At 44.4% G+C, this 25,962-nt stretch overlaps 1 protein-coding gene across 6 annotated transcripts in view; it reads right to left on the bottom strand.

Annotated features, from left to right (window-relative positions):
• Positions 1–25,962, bottom strand: part of GRM8 (glutamate metabotropic receptor 8) — a 1,285,400-nt gene that overhangs the window by 397,914 nt on the left and 861,524 nt on the right. For all 6 annotated transcript variants that reach the window (XM_068276365.1, XM_068276364.1, XM_068276366.1 and 3 more), the window contains 2 exons: positions 15,376–15,511; positions 14,747–14,901 (listed from right to left, as the gene is read on the bottom strand). In XM_068276365.1, coding sequence (XP_068132466.1) covers positions 14,747–14,901; positions 15,376–15,511 — 291 coding nt within the window. The remainder of the gene's footprint in view (positions 1–14,746; positions 14,902–15,375; positions 15,512–25,962) is intronic.

Raw genomic sequence — 25,962 nt, 5'->3', positions numbered from 1 at the left:
ATGTCCACCTGTGTCTGACTTCTATCTGCCTGTTCCTTTTATTCTTCTTTGTGCGTCTGCTCTTTAGATTTCCTTTTCAATCTAGGCTTCTACCCACGTACCTTCTGCATACCCACAAGGTGAGGGCACATAAAGAGGACTGATTGTGTGTAAATCTATTTGCCATTATGGATTGATATTGCTTTACGTGAATTCGACCAGCTTTTGCTGTGCTCTATACTTTGATTTTGCAGTCTGATATTATATAGAATATAGGATATCAAATCTTATTGGAATCAGTAGCTTCTTTATTATGTTTAAGACAGCACATCATCAATTACACAGGCATAAATGTGGATTACTCAATTTCATATATACATTTTGTCCAAATTGCCAGTGAATCAGAGCCTACTCTAACAATGTACATAAGCCTGATGAAGAGATCATATAGCTTGAAATGAACTAGTGTTGTCACGTCTTTGTATGTCATCTCTCATCCAACTGAGAGCATCACAAAATGTTGACTGGCAATTTAGATAAATGAATATCTGAAATGAAGTAATCTGATTTATGCCTGTGGGATAAATAGCTACTGCAAGAAGATTTTGTAGTTGCATATATCTGCATAAAATTACCTCACAAACTTGCACTAACTCTAAATAATTTGCATCTAAAGCTAGTCTCATTTGTTAAATGAATTTTGATCTGGAGTTCTCAGACAAAACATGGGAAAGTTATAGGGGTGCAATTGGAGAAATAGTGTATTTTTCATTTTTTGTGTGTGTATTTGCCTTCAAAATGCATAGAACATAGAGTAATTACTGAAAACAAGTATCACTCACAAAAACTATAATTTGTGGTAAAAAAACAAGATATTGATCATTTATGTGTGATGAGTAGTGATAAAGTTATTGGCGAATGAATGGGAAGAGTGCTCACAGAGGAAAATTGCTTCTGTCCTGAAGGTGAAAACACCTTTGAGCTGAAGTGGTTAAAATCTTGTCAAGGTGGTATAGAACTCCGGTAATCCTGAATAAAATGAACCCTGATATATCTAATGGATGTTGGTGCTGCTTAGAGGGGGAAGGCACCTTCGTGCACATTTGGCATGCATGTCCTCTAATCCAACATTTTTGGTTAAATATCTGTACAATTGCTAAAGATTGTTTAGGTATTGAGTTAGCAAATACACCTGCTGCCCTCTTGCTGTCAATGCTCCCTATGCCAACCCAGACATTTTAGACATCTTTATTAAGGCACTTTTTGGCTACTGCCTGTCTCACTATTCCTAAATTCTGGAAATGCACTGTTGCTCCGTCTAATAAAGATTGGTATGGAGAGATGGATAATATAGAACCTATGGAGAATGTGGTTCAGGAATTAGAGGGGTGCTAGCTGTGCTGCCTTTGCCAATTCTTGGCTGTTGTGAAATACTGTATATATTTATACAGAATTGGTTGAAGGCAGACGAATCTTGGACATCTCTGCATAGTAGAGGATTTAGCTGTTATGAAACCCATAACTCTTCTCCTTTCTCTTCTATAGTTTTTATTCCTGCTGCTAAATTTATTTATTTATTTATAAAATGAATATTACTCCAGTTATATGGGGCTGAAATGCAAACACAGATAATGAGACCTAAGGTAGCCTTAGTATTATTTATAGCATATATCACTTTCTATGAAAGTTCATTTATTGTTGGAATCCATTGCGGGTTAACAGAGGGAGAGTGGGTGGTGGGGGGAGGGGTGAGGGAGGTAGAGGGTGTTATAGGAATAGGTGTATAATTGTCATTTAGTTATTTTTCATATTTCATTGCACTTAGAGATGGCCCGAACCGATTCGTGCGAACATCAGTGGTTCGTGTTTGCAGTGAACTGCGAACTATATGCAAGTTCGACCTGCCCCTATACTACATCATTAGGCTAAACTTTGACCCTCTACATCACAGTCAGTAGACACATGGTAGCGAATCAGGCTGCACTCCATCCCGGAACCCCCCCCCCCCCCCCGTATAATAGCAGCAGCGTTGGCCATTTCCTCACTCTGTGTGTGCTGCGTAGTTAGTGAGAGAACGGAGAGAGGTTGCTGCAGAGATAAGGGAAAGCTTAGTTAGGCTCTTGTTAGGCTTGTTAGCTTACTCCTTGATGATACTTATTGCTAAAAAGCACCCCACAACAGCTCTTTTAAGAGCTAATGTTGTTCTTGTGATCTGTTTTTTTTGTGTGTGGCCCACTAACACTTGCATATACAGCCCTGTCAATCAGTCGCAGCTGGCCCTTGCTAATTCCTACTGCGCCACTGCCAGGCCCAGCACATTCAGTGCCTACCTTTTCACTGCACGTTTGTGACAGCTGCACATTTGTAATACCAGTCACTGCATACCTGTTCACGGTACCTGTGCGTGTGACAGCTGCACATTGTATTGATACCAGTCACTGCATACCTGTTCAGTGCACCTCTGTGACAGCATGCAGTGTTATAGTATATACCAGTCACTGCATACCTGTTCACGGTACCTGTGTGTGTGACAGCTGCACATTGTATTGATACCAGTCACTGTATACCTGTTCAGTGCACCTGCATGACAGCACGCAGTGTTATATTATATACCAGTCACTGCATACCTGTTCACAGTACCTATGTGTGTGTGACAGCTGCACATTGTATTGATACCAGTCACTGCATACCGGTTCAGTGCACCTGCGTGACAGCACGCAGTGTTATATTATATACCTATCACTGCATACCTGTTCACGGTACCTGTGTGTGTGACAGCTGCACATTTGTAATACTAGTCACTGCATACTGTAATGATCTGTGCCTGTGTCATCCTGCTGGTGGCAGCACTAAGGAACTTGAGGTGGACTTCCGCTGTCTACCAGCAGATGGCTCTCATATTGCTGGAAGCAGTGCAATTCTTAGGCTCACCAGCAGATGGAACTTTGGAAGATTCTGGCCAGTCACCTGAGCAATGTGCTGCATATTTAAGGCCGGACTTCCTAGCAGCACATTGCTAGGTCATTCTGTTTGTCTGCTCGCTGCAGTTGTGACTCTAGCCATCAAGTCCTGTGTTCCTGAACTCTGTTCCAGTATTTTCTACTCTTGTTGTGCAGACGTCAGTATTTCCATTGTGATCTTCTGGTTTTGTTAAACCAAAACGATTGCCAGGCAGAGATCGTGGATCTGCCAGTCTGGTTCCAGTCACGACCACGATCTGCATGACCAATCGTTACAGAATGACCTAGCCAACCCATATATTGATCACAGAAATACTGCAGATTCATTTATCTGTACAAAGAGTTGGAGTTTTGATGAGGTGCACTACTATGCCTTGGTTGCTGAAGAAAGCAAAGATTATTCCTTCCTGTATTTTGCAGCTTATCCCAGAAAGCAGCTTCAGCAGTTATTGGAGTTAGTGCAAAACTATGTTAATCAGAAAATCTTGTCTGCAGAAGAGGTGCAGGACTTTCTGCAGGTCCTTCAATGGTTGCTGAAAAGTAAATTATCCAAGGATAATTTTCTTGATCCTCCATTTAGCCAATCTGATGTTACCGTTTTGACGTCTATTTTGAAAAACGACAGGGAATCTTTCTTTAAGTTCTACTCCAAAAAAGACAAAAATATTATGCAAGCTTGTGTCCAATCCCTTCAATCATTGATTGATTTAAGAGTATGCAAATTTGAAAAAACCTCCTTGTTAATGTCTGCCTGGGAAGAGATGTTATTTTCCCAATGCAAACCTTGTTCTGTGACAGCAAAGAATAACCTTCAAATTGGTTCTTTGTCTGTTACAATTCAGTCCAGTCTTGATTCTGTTTCTGATGTAGTTCAGTCAAGTTCTATTAATAGACAAATAAATTCTCTGCCCAGTGGCGTAGCTACAAACCTCTGGGCCCCGATGCGGAATCTGGATGTGGGCCCCCCCGGCAACAATAGTCCCCCCCCAGCAACAACAGCCCCCCCCCTCCCCCGGCAACACCCGACACACACACATATCCGAATCCCTATAGCCAGCTATAGGTCCCCCCAGTATAGGTAGCCAGGCATAGGTAAGCCAGTATAGTTGCCCCCGGTGTAGGTTAGCCAGGTAGGTGCCTCCAGCATAGGTAGCCAGTATAGTTGCCCCCAGTATAGGTTAGATAGGCAGGCGCCGCCGGTATAAGTAAGATAAGTTAGACAGGTGCCCCCAGTACAGGTTAACTAGGTGGGTGCCTCTAATATAGGTAGCCAGAATAGTTGCCCCCAGCATAGGTTAGATAGGTAGGTGCCCCCAGTATAGGTTAGTTAGGTAGGTGCCTCCAATATAGGTAGCCAGTATAGTTGCCACCTGTATAGGCTAGCTAGGTGCCCCCAATACAGGTTAGATAAGTAAGTGCCCCCAGTATAGGTTAGATAGGTAGGTGCCCCCCAGTATAGGTTAGATAGGTAGGTTCCCCCCAGTATAGGTTAGATTAGGTAGCTGTCCCCCAGTATAGGTTAGATGAGGTAGGTGCCCCCCAGTATAGGTTAGATAGGTAGGTGCCCCCCAGTATAGGTTAGATTAGGTAGGTGCCCCCCAGTATAAGGTTAGATTAGGTAGGTGCCCCCCAGTATAGGTTAGATTAGGTAGGTGCCCCACAGTATATGTTAGATTAGGTAGCTGCCCCCAGTATAGGTTAGATTAGGTAGCTGCCCCCAGGATAGATTAGGTAGCTGCCCCCCCCCCAGGAAAGATTAGGTAGGTAGCTGCCCCCCCAGGATAGATTAGGTAGGTAGCTGCCCCCAGGATAGATTAGGTAGGTAGCTGCCCCCCAGGATAGATTAGGTAGGTAGCTGCCCCCCCCCAGGATAGATTAGGTAGGTAGCTGCCCCCCAGGATAGATTAGGTAGCTGCCCCCCCAGGATAGATTAGGTAGGTAGCTGCCCCCCAGGATAGATTAGGTAGCTGCCCCCCAGGATAGATTAGGTAGGTAGCTGCCCCCCAGGATAGATTAGGTAGCTGCCCCCCTGACTGCACACTGACTGTGACAGACTGGCAGCTCTCTCGAGTCTCTCGACAGTCACAGCTCTCTAGGTAGAAGGGAGGAGCTAGGCCTGCCGCTGCCAGCCAGAGATCAGTGAGTGAGGGCTGAGGGAGGGGGGCAGGGGGCTGTACAGGCTGCGGAGAGTGATGTCTCAGACAGTCGTCTCACTCACCGCAGTAGATTAGAGGCCAGCCAGCACCAGGGGGGAGAGAGCGAGTGACGTCATTAGTCACAGACAGTGACATGAGTCATCTCTCCAGAGGCTCCGCCGGCCGCCGCAAATGACTGTGCTGTTGTCACTGCTGTGACTGTCTCTGCTGCTGACGCTGGGGAGGAGGGAGGCGGAGCCAGCCGAGGGAGAGAGGGAGAGAATCTTCTGCACTCTGCTCTGCCGGAGCCGGCGCCGCCGCAATTAGTAAGGAATGGATGCCGGCGGCCCGGCAGCACCCACACACTAGTACCATACATTATGCAAACAGGGAGGGGGGGCCCGGCGGCCGGGCCCCCCCTCAAGGCTTCAGGCGGCGGGCCTGGTCGCCAATGCGACCTCTGCGACCTCTATTGCTACGCCCCTGTCTCTGCCAGTTAGGAACCAATCTCGTTTAGAGCCTGTCTTTTGTGCAGCAGATATTAACTATCTATTTGATCATTTAAAGAAGGATAGGAAAAGTTTTTTAAACCACTATTCTAAAATGGAAAGTTCTTGTCTGCTGAAATATGTGCATGCTGTGAAAAGGATGAGTGGTTACAAATTGTGTCCGCAGAAAGCCGCCTCTGCCCTGATCCAAGTTTGGGAGGAAATCTTGTCATTTGATGCAGATGCATGCATGCATGTGATTGAGGAATCAAATGAGTGGAGAGATTGCAGCAATCGAGTCAGTTTTGATTTTACTGCAGAAGAGATCAATGCTTATTGTGGCTATTTGAAGAATGATAGGGAAGAGTTGATGTCATTCTATTTGCAACAAGATGAGGAGTTTATTAGGAATTATATCTGTGGAGTAAGATCTCTGCCTTGTGTGAGAATGAGTCTGCCTCTGCTTTGATTGCCATCTGGCAAGAAATTCTTTCCTCTAAATTTCAATCTCATCCTCTCTCTGATAACCCTAATGTCCAGAGTTCACAACCTGCATGTCAGTTATCTGTACAAACTCCATTGCAAACTGCAGTCAGAACCACACCTTGGTCCTGGCAAAAATCATTAGAAAACAAGTCATCATCCAAAAAGAAAAAGAAATTCTTTCCTACCAACTCCATTCAGCATGTGCAGCCTCTAGTCGATTCCAGTCGTGTGCAGCCTCCAGCCGATTCCAGTCGTGTGCAGCCTCCAACCGATTCCAGTCGTGTGCAGCCTCCAGCCGATTCCAGTCGTGTGCAGCCTCCAGCCGATTCCAGTCGTGTGCAGCCTCCAGCCGATTCCAGTCGTGTGCAGCCTCCAGCCGATTCCAGTCGTGTGCAGCCTCCAGCCGATTCCAGTTGTGTGCAGCCTCCAGCCGATTCCAGTCGTGTGCAGCCTCCAGTCGATTCCAGTCGTGTGCAGCCTCCTTCCAGCTCCATACAAACTTCATCCAGCTCCATACAAACTTCATCCAGCTCCATACAGACTTCACCCCGATCCGTGCAGACTTCACCCCGATCCGTGCAGACTTCAACCATGTCCATGCAGACTCCAGGTGATTTGTGTCCTCAGCAATCTCCAGTCTGTCCTGAGCAGTCCTTCGCCTTTCTTTGTGGACTCTTTCATGGACTAGGTTTGCTGACAGTGGGTCAGCCTGCCAGGCCTGCAGAGCTCCAGAATGTTTATCCTGCAGTATCCAGTCCTGCAATCCAGCCCGCAGAGTGTTGCATCCAGCCCGCAGAGTGTTGCATCCAGCCCGCAGAGTGTTGCATCCAGCCCGCAGAGTGTGGCATCCAGCCTGCAGAGTGTGGCATCCAGCCCGCGGAACTTTGCCCCCTGCCTGCGGAACTTTGCTCCCTGCCTGCGGAACTTTGCTCCCTGCCTGCGGAACTTTGCTCCCTGCCTGCAGAACTTTGTTCCCAGTCCGCACAGGCTCAGTTCACACAGTTTCAGTGCCAGTCTGCACAGACTGTATCGGGATCTCAGCCAACGGTCCAGCCAAGCGCTCAGCCAACGGTCCAGCCAAGCGTTCAGCCAACGGTCCAGCCAAGCGTTCAGCCAACGGTCCAGCCAAGCGCTCAGCCAATGGTCCAGCCAAGCGCTCAGCCAACGGTCCAGCCAAGAGCTCAGCCAACGACCCAGCCAAGCGCTCTACCAAAGGTCCAGATCCATGAGGTTATGCAAGCTGCTGCCCAGCCTTCACAGACTTTTGTTGCTACTGTTCTTGCTTCTCCTGGTAGTGCCTGGTCTGCTGGACTACCTGAGGGCACCCAGTTTACCATCCAGCCTGTTGCTGCCCTGCCCGAGACTATTCAGTCTGTTGCTAATCTGCCTGCAGCACTACCTGAAGCTTTCCAGTTAACTGCTCAGATGTCACAGGACTCTGCTGCTGCTTCCAAGTCTGGGGACTCTGCTGCTGCTTCCAAGTCTGGGGACTCTGCTGCTTCTTCCAAGTCTGGGGACTCTGCTGCTGCTTCCAAGTCTGGGGACTCTGCTGTTGCTTCCAAGTCTGGCAACTCTGCTGTTGCTTCCAAGTCTGGTGACTCTGCTGTTGCTTCCAAGTCTGGCGACTCTGCTGTTGCTTCCAAGTCTGATGACTCTGCTGTTGCTTCCAAGTCTGGCGACTCTGCTGTTGCTTCCAAGTCTGGCGACTCTGCTGTTGCTTCCAAGTCTGGCGACTCTGCTGTTGCTTCCAAGTCTGGCGACTCTGCTGTTGCTTCCAAGTCTGGTGACTTGGCTGCCGCTTCTGAGGATATCCAGTCTGCTGCCGCTTCGGAGGATATCCAGTCTGCTGCCGCTTCTGAGGATATCCAGTCTGCTGCCGCTTCTGAGGATATCCAGTCTGCTGCCGCTTCTGAGGGTATCCAGTCTGCTGCCGCTTCTGAGGGTATCCAGTCTGCTGCCGCTTCTGAGGGTATCCAGTCTGCTGCCGCTTCTGAGGGTATCCAGTCTGCTGCCGCTTCTGAGGGAATCCAGTCTGCTGCCGCCTCTGAGGGTATCCAGTCTGCTGCCGCCTCTGAGGGTATCCAGTCTGCTGCCGCCTCTGAGGGTATCCAGTCTGCTGCCGCTTCTGAGGGTATCCAGTCTGTGGTTCCAGTTGTTGCTTCCAAGTCTTCGGTTCCAGTTGTTGCTTCCAAGTCTTCGGTTCCAGTTGTTGCTCCCAAGTCTTCTGTTCCAGTTGTTGCTTCCAAGTCTTCGGTTCCAGTTGTTGCTTCCAAGTCCGCGGTTCCAGTTGTTGCTTCCAAGTCTGCGGTTCCAGTTGTTGCTTCCAAGTCCGCGGTTCCAGTTGTTGCTTCCAAGTCTAGCGACTCTGCTGTTGCTTCCAGTCAATGCATACCTGTTCACGGTACCTGTGTGTGTGACAGCTGCACATTGTATTGATACCAACGTGGTGTGTGACAACGGCAGCAATCTCATTTCAGCTTTGAATTTGGGAAAGTTGACACATGTACCCTGCATGGCACATGTGCTGAATCTAATAATTCAGAGATTTGTGTGTAAGTACCCAGGCTTACAGGACGTCCTGATAATTACACCAGAAAGAAAATGTGTGCATCAACCAAGTGAACCTGACAAATCTGGCTTTGCAAATTTGGCCTATTGGCTAATCACGAGACACTGCTCATGCAAATATGCATTCGCTTTTGTATGCCTAAATATGCAGGGTCAAAAACCAAAACCGCAAAGCAATCGCCCTGCAGGAATTAGTTCATGCTACATTAGCACTATCCAGGGGTGCCTCGAGGAGGCTTCCCAATGCCCCCATACAACCGGGGGGCCGCAGGGGTCCCAGGCTCTTCTCACCGCCTAGAACCCACACAGCGGCACCCCGGAGGGGGAGGCTGGGGGGTGCAGTCTCACCGCCTGGAACCGACACATCGGCACCCCGGAGGGGGGGGGCTGGGGGGTGCAGTCTCACCACCTGGAACCCACACAGCGGCACCCCGGAGGGTCCTGAAGCAGTCCAGGAAGGTGTGTGAGAATTTCAGGCGGTCTTACACGGCCATGGTACGTTTCACCGAAATTCAGCAGAGAAACAACTTGCCGGTGATGGCGGAGATGTTACCAACTCTCCAGAAGGCAGAAAGGATGCAGTACTTGCACAACAAGCTGGCAAGTACGCTTTACAGTGCGTTTAAGGGTGATCACAGCACAACGGAATAAATGTGCCACTGCCAGTAATCCTTCTCCCATGTCCACGCAGGCAAGGACAGGATGCTCCAGCTATCTCATGGTGATGTCGGACATGCAGACATTCTTTAGTCCTTAGCCCCTCCAGATCCAACCTCCACCAATGCCTCAACCAGCAGGTAGCCAAATACCTGGCCTTAACTGCTGATGTAGACAACAGCAATGAACCCCTGGACTACTGGGTGTGCAGGCTTGACCTGTGGCTAGAGCTCTTACAATTTGCTATCCAACTTCTGTCTTGCCCTGCCTCAAGCGTCCTGTCAGAAAGGACCTTCAGCGCAGCTGAAGGCATTGTCACTGAGAAGAGAAGTCACCTAGGTCAAAAAAGTGTTCAGTACCTCACCTTTATCAAAATGAATTAGGTATGGATCCCGGAGGGCTACTGCCCGCCCGAAGACTAAGTCAGTCCCCACACACAGCATCTCTGCCTGCACGCCGTGTGACTGCCGGCTCCAAGACTAAGTCGGTCCCCAGTCCCCACATAGTATCTCTGCCTGTAGGCCGAATGACTGCCTTTTACACCACCACCAACAGGGTCCAGGACTCCAGGCGGATTACTGCATTTTTAAGGCCGCTGCTAACTCAGCAAGGCATCTAACGATTCAATAGAAAAGCAAAACTTTTTTTAACGGTCTCTGATCCCAAATAAAAATACATTGGTCCTTATTCAATTCACTTTTTCTCCTAAGTTTTCTCCTAGTAGTTAATATTTCACCTTGTGTTTAAAAACAACAACTTTTCAGCACTCAGCAATTGAAAACGTAATAAAAAGTAGGTGAAAAGGTATTGTAAAAAATATTCAGAGTATATGGAACCTTAAGACATATGTTGTGGAATTGCCCTACTGTCAATAAGTTTGGCAACTATTACAAAATCTGATTCACCCTTATTTAAAGTAAGTCCAAGGGGAGAGTGATATGGAGGCTGCCATATTTATTTTCTTTGAAGCAATACCAGTTGTTTGGCTGCCCTGCTGATCCTCTGTCTCTAATACTTCCATCCATAGACCCTGAACAAGCATTTGCAGATCAGGTGTTTCTGACATTACTGACTACAGAACTGACAACATTAGCTGCATGCTTGTTTCTGGTGTTATTCAGACACTACTGCAGCCAAATAGATCGGCAGGGCTACCAGGCAACTGGTATTGTTTAAAAAGAAATAAATATGGCAGTCTCCATATCACTCTCACCTCAGGTCCACTTCAAAACCACTCTCTAGCTGCAGCTTGCCATCTTATTACAGTATCCTGGAAATCCTCTGACAAGATATGCTTTTCCCATTTACTGTCTATAATCAGACACAATCTCCTTCATGAGCGTTATCGACCCCTTCAGTACAATAAGGAATAGACCCCTTCTGGACGATAGTTCCCTTTATTATACCACAACAATGGCCTGACCCTAAGTCTAAAGGTGGCCACACACCATACAATGTTTTAAATATCTGTTCAATTTAAGAATTGCAATCAATTTTTCTGACTGCTTGTAACATTTCAAAAAATATGACCAATGTACCACACATGTATGTTCAATTTTTCCCCAATTATGATAAAAAAATGGTTGAAAACTCTGACAAAATTGCTAGGGTGTGTATATAAATAAATTGACAATCCAACACACACTATACAATCTTTAGAATGATTGAAGAAAAATATCTGGCATTCCGGATCGATAAAAATCGAAGAAAACGGGAAATCCGATTGGATTTTTCAGTCGAATGAAAAAAAAAGGCTTTCGGTTTTTTCAGGAGATACAATCGTTTTTATTGAATTGCTGTAAAATAGGATCATTTTATTGTATTGTGTGTGGCCACCTTTAGGGAAATTCCTGCTAGGAAATCCTCAGCTAACTAAGTAGTTTGACAAGTGAAGTTTGTGCTTTTATATTAATTCAAAGCCACTCCTCACAGTGGTGTAGCAATAGGGGGTGCAGAGGTAGCAACCGCATCGGGGCCCTTGGGCCAGATGGGTCCCGAACAGTCCACCCTCTATCACAATATTAGCTCTCTATTGGTCCTATGCTGGTAATAATCACTTCTAAAGATGCTTTGAATAATAGTAATCCTTAACACACTGTTCCTTATCCCCTTCTTGCACCTCTGACACTGTGGTTGTCCTTGGCAGGATGTGGTGCGCCATATCAATTGTTATGTATAGAGTGCTTGGGGGCCCCATGTAAAACTTGCACCGGGGCCCATAGCTCCTTAGCTACACCACTGACTCCTCATAAACAGGATGCCACTCCTTGATGTTTCTTCCACCACCCTATTCTATGACCTTCTTCTCCCTCTACCCTGTGTGGTCAAGACAAATAAGGGAGATGAAAATTATACATTTGATATTATAGTATATTAATGTTTTCTAGGTTTAAACAGTTATTATATACTGTATATTATATTTTCAATGATTGATGCACCGTTGTTGATATTTCCTTCTACTATGAATGTTAATATTTCTTCATTTATTAAATGCCAACATTCTATTCTATAACCTCCTACAACAAAAAGTCTAGAACCGGCCCTGCTAGTGGGGTAATCTCTGCAATAGTTGGTTATACTGTGTATATTTCTTATTTCTGCCATGATTTATGACCTAATCGAAATGCTGTGTATAATTTGAATAAGTACCGCTAAACTGTATTATTGAAAATTCAATACAAATTTATGTTAAAAAACAAACAAACAATATTCTGAGTATTTTCTTGTTTGCTGGTGGCTTAAAAGACATTTTATTGACAAGGTGTGATATCACCTAGGAGAACACTCAGGAGAAAAAGTGAATTGCATATGGCCCATAGAGGGATAAAAGCAAAGGTTTTTATGCCTTTCCAGGCTACTTTAAGATAACATTTCTTTGTTGTCCAGCTAGGCTTTATCCGGTTTGGGACGACGTGAAGTTAAAACTATGCTGCACTTGTGTGTGCCTGAGCCTGATGCGGCATCGTTTTTAAGTAGATCTGTAACAAAAAAAAGAAAAAAACAGCCCTCCACCGTCCTCTTCACCCTCCAGGATCCAGCACTGGCAGTCCCCAAAAAATCAGCTGACAAGCTTGTTGGCTGTGGTGCAGACGCAGTAGCAGCTGTAATATATACCTACCACTCTCCAGCGCAAGCACAGTAGTGGCTTTCTGATGGGCTCTTCAGGAAATAGCCAAGCCTGATTGAGTCCACTGAACTGTGCAGGCGTGAGTCGCCTGAGCAGTAGAGAGGATCCAATTGGGCTCAGCTATTTCTTCTGGACCCCATCAGAAAGCTGCCACTGTGAAGGTAAATATTTCTAAATACAGTATTTACATTTGAAGACCTTGTTTTCATAATATAGGGGTATTAGCCCCAGGACCGCCTAACGCTAATTGGCGTAAGGTCCTAGGGGCGTGGTTTGCAGGCATTCACGGGCGCCTATGGGCGCACATCCTTACTCTGATGACTTCAGTCTCCCAGCAGCGATCGACGCTGGGAGACTGTTAGACAGTGAAATCGCCATCATTTATTGCTGTACAGCACCGTGATGTAAGGCAGCGCTGTATTGGGGACAGCCGTGTGACATGGCAGTCCCCTCTGTGGACTCGGAGGTGATCGGCTGTCATACGCTGAAGCCTATGACAGCTGATCACACTGATTGGCTGGCGGGAGGAGGGAGGGAGGGGGGAGTATGAAAATAAAAACATACATAAAAATAAAAAATAAAAACAATAAATATTTTAAAAAAATAAAATAAACATATGGAGGTGATCAGACCCCACCAACAGAAAGCTCTGTTGGTGGGGAGAAAAGGGGGGATCACTTGTGTGCTGAGTTGTGCGGCCCCGCAGCGAGGCCTTAAAGGAGTCATCAGGCAACGCAAAGTAAAATGAGTGGTACTTACCGGGGGCTTCCTCCAGCTCCAAGCTCCCAGGATGTCCCTCGCCGCAGCTCTCCCCACAGCCGTTCGCTGCAGCTCCGACCCAGTACCCGGCAATGACATCAGAGCAACCTACTGAGCCTGCGCAGTCCGCTCCGGCCCATGTGGCGGTGATTGACAGCACCGCTCACGCAGGCGTCATCGCCGGGGACCGGGACGGACCTGCGGCGAACGGCTGCGGGGAGAGCTGCGACGAGGGACATCCTGGGAGCTTGGAGCTGGAGGAAGCCCCCGGCATGTACCACTCATTTTACTTTACGTTGCCTGATGACTCCTTTAAAGCTGCAGTGGCCAATTAAAGGGAACCTAAACTGAGAGGGATATGGATGTTTCCTTTTAAACAATACCAGTTGCCTGGTAGTCCTGCCGATCTCTGGCTGTAGCAGTGGCTGAATCACAGACCTGAAACAAGCATACAGCTAATCCAGTCTGACTTCAGTCAGAGCACCTGATCCGCATGCTTGTTGAGGGGCTGTGACTAAAAGTATTGGAGACACCGGATAAGCAGGAGAGTCAGGCAACTGGTATTATTTTAAAAAGAAAAAATCCATATCCTTCTCAGTTTAGGTTCCCTTTAGGTGAGAAATGGCCTGGTCTTTAGGGGGGTTTAACACTGCGGTCCATTTTTTTTTGGTAAGGATTTGTATCACTTAATTTTACCAATTAAAGAATAACTGAAGTGAGGGCTATATGGAGGCTGCCATATTTATTTCCTTTTAAGCAATGCCAGTTGCCGGAAAGCCCTGCCAGTAAATTGGCTGCAGTAGTGCCTGAATCACACCAGAAAAAAGTATGCAGCTAATCTGGTCAGATTTGCCAAAAAGGTCAGAAATATCTGCATCTGATCTGCTGCGTGCTTGTTTAGGGCCCATTGCTAAAAGTATTAGAGGCAGAGGATCAGCAGGATAGCTAGACAACTGGTGTTGCTTAAAAGTAAATAAATATGGTAGCCTCTATATACCTCTCACTTCACTTTTTATGTAATTGATAAGATTAAAGGATATGTGACATAATGAGATAGACATGTGTATGTGCAGTGCCTAGCACACAGATAACTATGCTGTGTTCCTTTTTTTCTTTCTCTGCCTGAAAGAGTTAAATATCAGGTATGTAAGTGGCTGACTCAGTCCTGACTCAGACAGGAAGTGACTACAGTGTGACCCTCACTGATAAGAAATTCCAACTATAAAACACTTTCCTAGCAGAAAATGGCTTCTGAGAGCAAGAAAGAGGTAAAAGAGGGGAATTTCTTATCAGTGAGGGTCACACTGTAGTCACTTCCTGTCTGAGTCAGGACTGAGTCAGCCACTTACATACCTGATATTTAACGCTTTCAGGCAGAGAAAGAAAAAAAGGAACACAGCATAGTTATCTGTGTGCTAGGCACTGCACATACACATGTCTATCTCATTATGTCACATTTCAGTTGGGGTATCCTTTAAGTGGTACAAATCCTTACTAAAAAATAGTAATAATAATAATAATAATTACAAACAAAAGAAATTGATTGTGCATAAAATATGTTTTTTACTTATAGAGAATAGCCAATACCATCTATCGAAGCTCTCTTTGGTAGTATTGTGACTGCTCCTTCTGCTATTTCTTCTTGTTGATAAACTGGAGAGATTTTGGAACCCCAACTGTCTGAACCAATCCAGAGAAAATGTCCAGTCTGATTACTTCTTTTTGCTGCTTCTAAAATTCGCCTGAAACATGAAAGAAAAAGGAAAGACAGAAATGTTATTGATTCAAGTCAAGATGAATTAACCGGTCCTACTAAACATCCAGAGAGGAAACAATTAGTCAATCATCCTGACATCTTGACTGGAGCTTTAGGAATAGATGCTAACACCTATCTGTGTCTGTAGTTCATGTTAATTTGCTTTTGTCTAACCCTAATGTAGCATGTGTTGTCTATCATTCTTATTTCATTTATCTCATTCAATCTCATGTCTTAATCCACAGGACACTATAGAGTTACAGGAAGACAGCGAGACTGTCCCTGAGGAATGGCAGAATAGCATTTGTCTAAACGCAATTGAAATTTGTTACACCCCTAGTCTCTCTAGAACATCCTTGTCAGGGTAATGTAAAACTGATAAGAAAGCGAGAGGTTTGTGCAATTCTCCTGCTGCTGGAAAAGATCATAAATGCTGCAAACAATAGGAAAAAAACATCACCTTATGTCATCTTCATTTGCAAAAATGATTATTGCCCGTGCATGAGGGGTTTCCAGAAGGCGTTTAATGATTTTATCAAATTCTCCTGGCTTGGGCTCTCGAGGGATTTTCAGTGACTGGGCAATGCAAACACCACCTGTGAAGACATAATTTATTCCATTTCAGAAAAGTCTCACTTTGTGAATAACTCATATATGCTTCTTGTAAACAACTTTCTATTACATAAATAGGTTTATGGAAAATCTGAACAATTTACCGGAGTGTATGTGGGCTTGAAAATATTCTTCTGTACATGATGGAGCTTCCAATAATATTTTATCACTGGGATTTCATTTATTAAATTGTATCCACTGTTTTAAACCACAACAGTATTTCACTTAAAGTGGAAATGAAAGCAACAGGGAAAAAAAACTTCACAAACTGCTTATGTAATCTGGAAATGAATATCACAGTGCTAATATCAAAATCTCTGCAAAATTTACCATAGCAAGTGTGTTACATAAGTTTCCTATAATCTCATACAGCAATATCAAGCAGGTCTTTCCTGCTGCCTTGACGTGCAGTAGCCACTAGTGTTGGGCGAACACCTAGATGCTCGGGTTCGCGAACGTTCGCCGAACATCGCCGCGATGTTCGGGTGTTCGCGCTGAACTCCGAACATAATGGAAGTCAATGGGGACCCGAACTTTTGTGCTTTGTAAAGCCTCCTTACATGCTACATACCCCAAATTTACAGGGTATGTGCACCTTGGGAGTGGGTACAAGAGGAAAAAAAATTAGCAAAAAGAGCTAATAGTTTTTGAGAAAATCGATTTTAAAGTTTCAAAGGGAAAACTGTCTTTTAAATGCGGGAAATGTCTGTTTTCTTTGCACAGGTAACATGCTTTTTGTCGGCATGCAGTCATAAATGTAATACATATAAGAGGTTCCAGGAAAAGGGACCAGTAACGCTAACCCAGCAGCAGCACACGTGATGGACCAGGAGGAGGGTGGCGCAGGAGGAGAAGGCCACGCTTTGAGACACAACAACCCAGGCCTTGCATGAGGACAAGAAGCGTGCGGATAGCAATTTGCATTTTGTCGCCATGCAGTCATAAATGTAATACAGATGAGAGGTTCAATAAACAGGGACCGGAAACGCTAACCCATCACAGATGCTCATTGTTCATGTTACTTGGTTGGGGTCCGGGAGTGTTGCGTAGTCGTTTCCAATCCAGGATTGATTCATTTTAATTTGAGTCAGACGGTCTGCATTTTCTGTGGAGAGGCGGATACGCCGATCTGTGACGATGCCTCCGGCAGCACTGAAACAGCGTTCCGACATAACGCTGGCTGCCGGGCAAGCCAGCACCTCTATTGCGTACATTGCCAGTTTGTGCCAGGTGTCTAGCTTCGATACCCAATAGTTGAAGGGTGCAGATGGATTGTTCAACACAGCTACGCCATCTGACATGTAGTCCTTGACCATCTTCTCCAGGCGATGTTGTTGGAGGTAGATCTGCACGCTTGCTGTTCTGTGTGCTGCTGCATGGGTGTCAGAAAATTTTCCCACTCCAAGGACACTGCCGATACCATTCCCTTTTGGGCACTAGCTGCGGCTTGTGTTGTTTGCTGCCCTCCTGGTCGTCCTGGGTTTGCGGAAGTCAGTCTGTCGGCGTACAACTGGCTAGAGGAGGGGGAGGATGTCAATCTCCTCTCTAAAGTCTCCACAAGGGCCTGCTGGTATTCTTCCATTTTGACCTGTCTGACTCTTTCTTCAAGCAGTTTTGGAACATTGTGTTTGTACCGTGGATCCAGAATGGTATAAACCCAGTAATTGGTGTTGTCCAGAATGCGCACAATGCGTGGGTCGAGTTCAATGCAGTCCTAGGCCGAAGAGGTCATAGCCTAGGGTCACAAAAACCTGTTTATTTGGGCAATTTCAATGGTAGTGATGCTGACGTACATAAATCTCAGCCATGGCAGTTAGCAACGTCTGAATTTCACGAAATGTCTCATGCAGTATGAAGACATATTGTTGGACTTGGATTCCAAAGATGGGGTCCCTACATCTCTGCAAACCAGAGTTACAGGGGTCCAAAATTGGTCAAATCCCCCATAGGCTTTCATTGCCTCCCTATTTCACTTTCCAAAATCTCACATCTTTTCAAAGGGCAATTGCTCAGCAGTGGCAAATTTTCTAGCATTGTAGGGACCCTTAGGGGGATCATGACTGGTGAGTTTTGCCACTGCTGAGCCATTGCCCTTTGAAATGGTGTGAGATTTTGGAACGGTAAATAGTAGGCCCAATGAAAGCCTATGGGGGATTTTACCAATTTTGGAGCCCTGTAACTCTGGTTTGCAGAGATGTAGAGACCCCATCTTTGGAATCCAAGTCTAACAATATGTCTTCTACCTGCATGAGACATTTCGTGAGATTCAGACGTTGTTAACGGCCATTGCTGCGATTTATGTACGTCAGACTCGCCACCATTGAAATTGCCCAAATAAACAGGTTTTTGTGACCCTAGGCTATGACCTCTTCGGCCTAGGGGCCCAAAACTCACCAGTCATGTTCCCCCTAAGGGTCCCTACAATGCTAGAAAATTTGCCACTGCTGAGCAATTGCCCTTTGAAAAGATGTGAGATTTTGGAAAGTGAAATAGGGAGGCAATGAAAGCCTATGGGGGATTTTACCAATTGTGGACCCCTGTAACTCTGGTTTGCAGAGATTTAGGGACCCCATCTTTGGAATCCAAGTCTAACAATATGTCTTCTACCTGCATGAGACATTTCGTGAAATTCAGACGTTGCTAACGGCCATGGCTGAGATTTATGTGCGTCAGCATCACTACCATTGAAATAGCCCAAATAAACAGGTTTTTGTGACCCTAGGCTATGACCTCTTCGGCCTAGGGGCCCGAAACCCACCAGTCATGTTCCCCCTAAGGGTCCCTACAATGCTAGAAAATTTGCCACTGCTAAGCAATTGCCCTTTGAAAAGATGTGAGATTTTGGAAAGTGAAATAGGGAGGCAATGAAAGCCTATGGGGGATTTTACCAATTTTGGACCCCTGTAACTCTGGTTTGCAGAGATGTAGGGACCCCATCTTTGGAATCCAAGTCTAACAATATGTCTTCTACCTGCATGAGACATTTCGTGAAATTCAGACGTTGCTAACGGCCATGGCTGAGATTTATGTACGTCAGCATCACTACCATTGAAATTGCCCAAATAAACAGGTTTTTGTGACCCTAGGCTATGACCTCTTCGGCCTAGGGGCCCGAAACTCACCAGTCATGTTCCCCCTAAGGGTCCCTACAATGCTAGAAAATTTGCCACTGCTGAGCAATTGCCCTTTGAAAAGATGTGAGATTTTGGAAAGTGAAATAGGGAGGCAATGAAAGCCTATGGGGGATTTGACCAATTTTGGACCCCTGTAACTCTGGTTTGCAGAGATGTAGGGACCCCATCTTTGGAATCCAAGTCCAACAATATGTCTTCATACTGCATGAGACATTTCGTGAAATTCAGACGTTGCTAACGGCCATGGCTGAGATTTATGTACGTCAGCATCACTACCATTGAAATTGCCCAAATAAACAGGTTTTTGTGACCCTAGGCTATGACCTCTTCGGCCTAGGACTGCATTGAACTCGACCCACGCATTGTGCGCATTCTGGACAACACCAATTACTGGGTTTATACCCTTCTGGATCCACGGTACAAACACAATGTTCCAAAACTGCTTGAAGAAAGAGTCAGACAGGTCAAAATGGAAGAATACCAGCAGGCCCTTGTGGAGACTTTAGAGAGGAGATTGACATCCTCCCCCTCCTCTAGCCAGTTGTACGCTGACAGACTGACTTCCGCAAACCCAGGACGACCAGGAGGGCAGCAAACAACACAAGCCGCAGCTAGTGCCCAAAAGGGAATGGTATCAGCAGTGTCCTTGGAGTGGGAAAATTTTCTGACACCCATGCAGCAGCACACAGAACAGCAAGCGTGCAGATCCACCTCCAACACCGATCGCCTGGAGAAGATGGTCAAGGACTACATGTCAGATGGCATAGCTGTGTTGAACAATCCATCTGCACCCTTCAACTATTGGGTATCGAAGCTAGACACCTGGCACAAACTGGCAATGTACGCAATAGAGGTGCTGGCTTGCCCGGCAGCCAGCGTTATGTCGGAACGCTGTTTCAGTGCTGCCGGAGGCATCGTCACAGATCGGCGTATCCGCCTCTCCACAGAAAATGCAGACCGTCTGACTCAAATTAAAATGAATCAATCCTGGATTGGAAACGACTACGCAACACTCCCGGACCCCAACCAAGTAACATGAACAATGAACATCTGTGATGGGTTAGCGTTTCCGGTCCCTGTTTATTGAACCTCTCATCTGTATTACATTTATGACTGCATGGCGACAAAATGCAAATTGCTATCCGCACGCTTCTCGTCCTCATGCAAGGCCTGGGTTGTTGTGTCTCAAAGCGTGGCCTTCTCCTCCTGCGCCGCCCTCCTCCTGTTCCATCACGTGTGCTGCTGCTGGGTTAGCGTTACCGGTCCCTTTTCCTGGAACCTCTCATCTGTATTACATTTATGACTGCATGCCGACAAAATGCAAATTGCTATCCGCACGCTTCTTTTCCTCATGCAAGGCCTGGGTTGTTGTGTCTCAAAGCGTGGCCTTCTCCTCCTGCGCCGCCCTCCTCCTTTTCCATCACGTGTGCTGCTGCTGGGTTAGCGTTACCGATCCCTTTTCCTGGAACCTCTTATCAGTATTACATTTATGACTGCATGCCGACAAAAAGCATGTTACCTGTGCAAAGAAAACAGACATTTCCCGCATTTAAAAGACAGTTTTCCCTTTGAAACTTTAAAATCGATTTTCTCAAAAACTATAAGCTCTTTTTGCTAATTTTTTTCCCTCTTGTACCCACTCCCAAGGTGCACATACCCTGTAAATTTGGGGTATGTAGCATGTAAGGAGGCTTTACAAAGCACGAAAGTTCGGGTCCCCATTGACTTCCATTATGTTCAGAGTTCGGCTCGAACACCCGAACATCGCGGCCATGTTCGGCCCGAACCCGAACATCTAGATGTTCGCCTAACACTACACGTGACCCGTTCGGCCAATCACAGCGCTAGCCGAACGTTCGGGTAACGTTCTGCCATGCGCTCTTAGTTCAGCCAAATGGCCGAACTCGAACATCACCCGAACAGGGTGATGTTCTGCAGAACCCGAACAGTGGCGAACACTGTTCGCCCAACACTAGTAGCCACCAAGAATTGACAACATGGAGAAGAGCTTGGATCTCACAACCCAGACATTTATTGGAACCAGTGAGGATGCGACGGGTGGAGTACAGTTGGAACAAGGTGAAGAGGTGGCTACTGGCTCCTATTTGGGTGACAGTTAAAAGGGCTAGGGGTTAAAGTGCATGAAAGGCTAGTACTGAGTTTTCTATCCCTAATAAATATGCTTGCTTGCATGATATTAGGGATGATGCTTCTGGAGTAGAAATGATGCAGCAGGATGTATCCCTTAGCAACCAGGTGACAGAGCGCTGCAACAAGGGTGGGCATAGGAATGCAGCAAAGGCTACATAGACAGATACTGGTGGAAGAGGATTTGATTATTAGTTGCACAGGTGAAATAATCTTTTGAAGGAACTGTGAATGTCATCTAGTATGTTGTCTCCTGGGTTTCTGGATTCAACATGTAGTGGATCAAATTGACCGATTAGTGGGTGGGACCGGGGAAGACCCAGCTGTCATGGTGCACATTCGTACCAATGAAAAAGTTAGTGGAAGATGGAAGGTTCTCAAAAATGATTTCAAGGCATTGAGATTTAAATGTAAAACAATGACTTTCAAGGTGGTGTTTTCTGAAATTCTGCCACTGCTGTGTGCTACATCTGAGAGACAGAGGGAGCTTAGAGAGCTAAATAAGTTGCTATTAAATTGGTCCCGAAAGGTGGAGTTTGGGTTCCTGGAGAACTGGGCAGACTTTGAAGCTTAGTACAGCAGGTCAAACAGGTTCCTACAGGGGGAAGGTACAGCCATAATGGGAGAGAGGATGGTTAAAAGGTTGCAGGAGATTTTAAACTAGGACTAAAAAGACTCAATATGTGGACAAAAAGTGGTAAAAAGATAATGGCAGTATAGCATTATAAGAGATAATGAGTGGGGTGGGTACAGCGAGATTGTGAATATATCTAGTCTATTTGGCTAAATATTCATGGTGGAAAAAACAGTTGCCAATTGCTTATTGGGGTGTGGTTTAGACCACCACAAATCCATGATACTGCAGAACTGCAGCTATTACAGCAGATTGGAAAAGCTGCAAATAAAAGGGAGGTCATACTTATGAGTGGCAATTGGGATACTGAAGCTATTCATTCTAGTAGAAGTGGCATCTGCCGCAGGTCAGCAAACGTCCAGCAGACATGAAATACAGAGCAAGGCATTATACATTTTTACAATAAAAGCTTTCACAGCTTAGACCCAACGACACCTCAGAGAGCTGAACGTTATGTCAGACGGGGTCTGAAATGGGAGGCAGACTTTTATGCCGGCATCAGCCAATGGATGCAAGTATGCAAATTCCCACACAGCTGAATAATCATTGGTATTCATTCAAACCTGAGCTGACTTGATTACCATTTGCTAGCTGAAAGACTATCACAACAAATGCATGCAGTTCTATGCAACAACATGCATGAAGGAAATCCAGGGCTATCTGGCTGCAGTTCAACTGCAGCAAACCATAGGAGGAATCCTGACAGCATCCTGAACTGCTCTGAACTGCAGAGTGATTGCAAATGACAATAAGACTCACAGCGAATGCATAACCGAATGCAAGCAGACAAGTCAGAACTGCCCAGTTGCAGCTCCACTGCAAGCGACAGAACATGCTACAGGAGAGATCCTGACAACAGTATGTTGAACTGCTCACATATCTATGAACACCATTGTTTTATGTTGTGCACATCGTACAGCACTACGGAATATGTTGGCGCTCTGTAAATAAAATGTATAATAAGACTAAAGAAAATAAAAAACTGGTAAGGGTCAAGATGGCTTCCATCCTTGGGTGCTTCAAGTGTTACACAACACTCTGACCAATCTTCATAGGATGTACTGGCCCACACCACACATATTCACATGTGGGCCAGTAGGCTTCTCAGCAGAGCATGTGATTTGTTGAGAACAAGGATGGGGAATACTGCATTAGACAATTACCAATGCATTTACAGTGTGTTTACAAGGCCAGTTTTAGATTTACTTTGTAAAAACACTGACATTAAATATATTCTATAAACATTTTGAAAAATGTTATTATTCAAAAGTAATGTATTTACAAACTTTGTAAAAAGTTAAAACTATTATAAAATACCCTACCAAAAGATGTAGACATCTGAGGTCTTTGAGTATGGGATAATTGTCATGCACCATTAAGGGGAACAAAAGACACCTATACATACTATGTAGTTGTGCAATTTCACTAATCTTGAAAATGTGCAAAAACTCCTGTTTTAAAAAACGAGCAAAAAAGGAAGTTGCTCATGTCTAGCAAGAACCAGTATTATATGAGAATAGCCCTGTAAATATCTTAACAATTTTCAAATAGAAAGATGTAGCCAGTTAGTAAAAAAAATCCTAGATCAAATAATGAGTCCTTGCCTTTCTGAATCAATACTATATGATAGTGCTATCAAGCTCAAATGATAGGACGGCTGATTGTAAACTCTGTTCATATGAGCTGTTACCAAGGTGGGCTTGGGGATTCACATTAATATTGCATTACAGAGAAAACCTGAGGAAGGATCTGCCAAACCTAAAAGCTTATATATCATTTTCATTCCTCACTGCACTGTATGAAATAAAATACATGGAAACTCAAAATGTAGGCTCTTTGCATTATCTGATGGATGTATGTATGTTTATGGCTATGCTCTAACAATGTATGTTAAGCTTTTTCCAACCTTTGTATGTTTCTATGTAAGAGTTTAAACCAAGGTTTTTATAAATATATAATGTTCTTTATGGAACAGAATATAAATTTTATGATATTTCCTTTATTTTTATAACGTTTCATACATTGCAGATAGTACAAAGTAGACAACATGGCAGGCTTCACTGAAACATCAGTATTTCTAAAGGATGATGCTATTCACTGAACACTCCAAAGTATACTCTAACATCTTCAGCTTGGTGTTATTTCAAGGAAGAATATATGTATTGACTTAACATCTGCTTGGTAAGATGAAACAAAACCAAATTAACTTTTTAAATGAAGATGAGTGAATTTTTAAGCTTTTCTCCATGGACGATTTGCCAGATCCACTTCACAATGCAATTGGGTCACACCATTGAGAGGGATTATAGCAAGTGGGCCATGCACTCTGGAACAGTATCAACGTACAGATCCTCTGCTCTGTCTCGTTGTGCCTTTTATTCAATGGACTGTGTTGCTATAACCCTTCCTGCTCTCATATATATATAATAGGTACCAGAGTATTTTAGGTGCTTGATATTACTGAACAATAAATGTAAAAGCCATAATTGGTTAGTTAAAACAGAATTGGTTAGTTAAAACAAGTAGTTAAACAGCTTGATAACAAGTGTTGAACAGAATATTCTCCTGACAGTCAAATCCTCACTGATCCAGAAAGTGTTATGCTAGGTACACACCATACAATTTTCTGTTAGATTTTCTCTTAGATTTACCTGCCAGATAGCTTTTTTCCATGTTGTAGGTAAATCTAACAGAAGAATCTAACAGAAAATTGTATGGTGTGTACCTAGCATTAGAAATGTAGCCAGTCAAAGCCACAAGCTGTCGTTTATCTGACCAGTTGCAAACAAACTAGACAGAAACCAGTGAGTGTGGCCTTTGAGCACTCATTTTGACTTCATTTATTTACGATTCTTGGGCAGCAACATGCATGTGACATGTGAATGTTAGAAGAATTTTCTGTTATACATTATTGATAAGATATTAACTTTAGTATGAGGGTGCTGTGGTCAGCTTGTGTTAAAATAATTTCTATATGCCTTTCAGAAATGTCACAACACACTACTTTGTGTGCCACTTATTTTGCACACAGATGTACTGTGAACAAACTAAGCATACTTAATAAACTGTAGCTGTAAAAAAACCAAACAACATGAATGTAATGCTCACTGCACAGTGAAATATTGATTCCAAATATAAACTTAGAGCAGATAGACCTGTCATCATAGCTACAAGAAAGCATAACCCAGCATGTCTTGTAAATCATAGCTGTCTACAGTCTGACATGGAAATTTAATTACAAAAATAAATTGTATAATTGTCTACACAATCATTTTTTTTAATGAAAGTTGATTTTAAAGGATTACTTCTCTTTCTCCTATAGGGATATGGCATCATTGTATAAGCCATTTTATTGCAAATGAAAAAAAAAATGTTCTTTTAACTTTAGTCTGTAGCTTTCATTTATGTATTTTTTGTAGTCTCAATGGCAACTATGCCCAGGTTGGTTTATGAGATACCTATTGCATCATATTACACCCAGTTTCTTCACTAGGCCATTGTGCAACTGTATCTCCATTACACAAGTTGTAATGCCTTAACACACCCATTAGGAAGTGTATAGAGTCTGGAGTAATCCCTATGATCTCACTTTTAATACAGATCATACATATAGTTCAATAAATTGGCAAAGACTTTGAATGTCAAGTGTCACATGATGGAAATATCAGTATTACATTCATTATAAACTCAGGGATTTGACATGCCTACATTCTGTCACATAAATTATTTCTAGTGCTCTGCAATAATATGATATGAGTGGTAAGAGGAAAAAAATAAGGATTGTGCTAAAGTAGATGGCAGACTTAAAGATGTGGACTTTGTAGATTACAATTGTTTCTAGCCATTACACATTTGAAAGGCTCAAGACTAAATATTAAAGTAAAAGCAGGGATGGTCGCAGTCAGCCAACTTCGCTACGCTGGAACTACGCGTATTGTTACGCAAATACGCTTCGCAATCTACGGCTATGTAATCAGAAACTTCACTACGTTTGCATTCCGTAGACTACGCGTTAAAATACACAAGCTTCGCGTAGTGCGTAGCGTAGTTGATGCGACCGCTTATGCCCTTATGCGGAAACATTTCCGCAATAATCTGCTACCTATGTTCATATATAAACTAATATAAGCGTACATTCCACCTTCCAATGCGGAATTGTATGCGTATAAAAGGGCAATAATACTTCAGCGCATGTGCAATGATCCATATAGATGCAGTTACCGTACGCATAGTTGACTTCGCAATACATACGTCAACTACGCGTAGCGGGCGAAGCTTCGCATAGCGGGACTACGACTACGCGGAAATGTGGATGTGTAGTTCTTAAACTTCGCCTACGAACTATGATGCGTAGTTGCATACTACGACGCGTAGATTCGCGCTGGCGTAGTTTACGAGCAACCCTGATTAAAAGGCATCTGTAATTGGATTAAAGATAAAGAGATGAGAATAAACGTAAAAATACACTAGCACAAACATGGAGCCATAGAAAAACAGTTCTGGCTTGGACCCCTCAAGG

This window comes from Hyperolius riggenbachi, chromosome 3 (assembly GCF_040937935.1).
Source record: "Hyperolius riggenbachi isolate aHypRig1 chromosome 3, aHypRig1.pri, whole genome shotgun sequence".
Lineage (NCBI taxonomy): Eukaryota > Metazoa > Chordata > Amphibia > Anura > Hyperoliidae > Hyperolius > Hyperolius riggenbachi.
The sequence above is the reverse complement of the archived record's forward strand: the minus strand, read 5'-3'. Positions and strand labels throughout refer to the sequence as shown.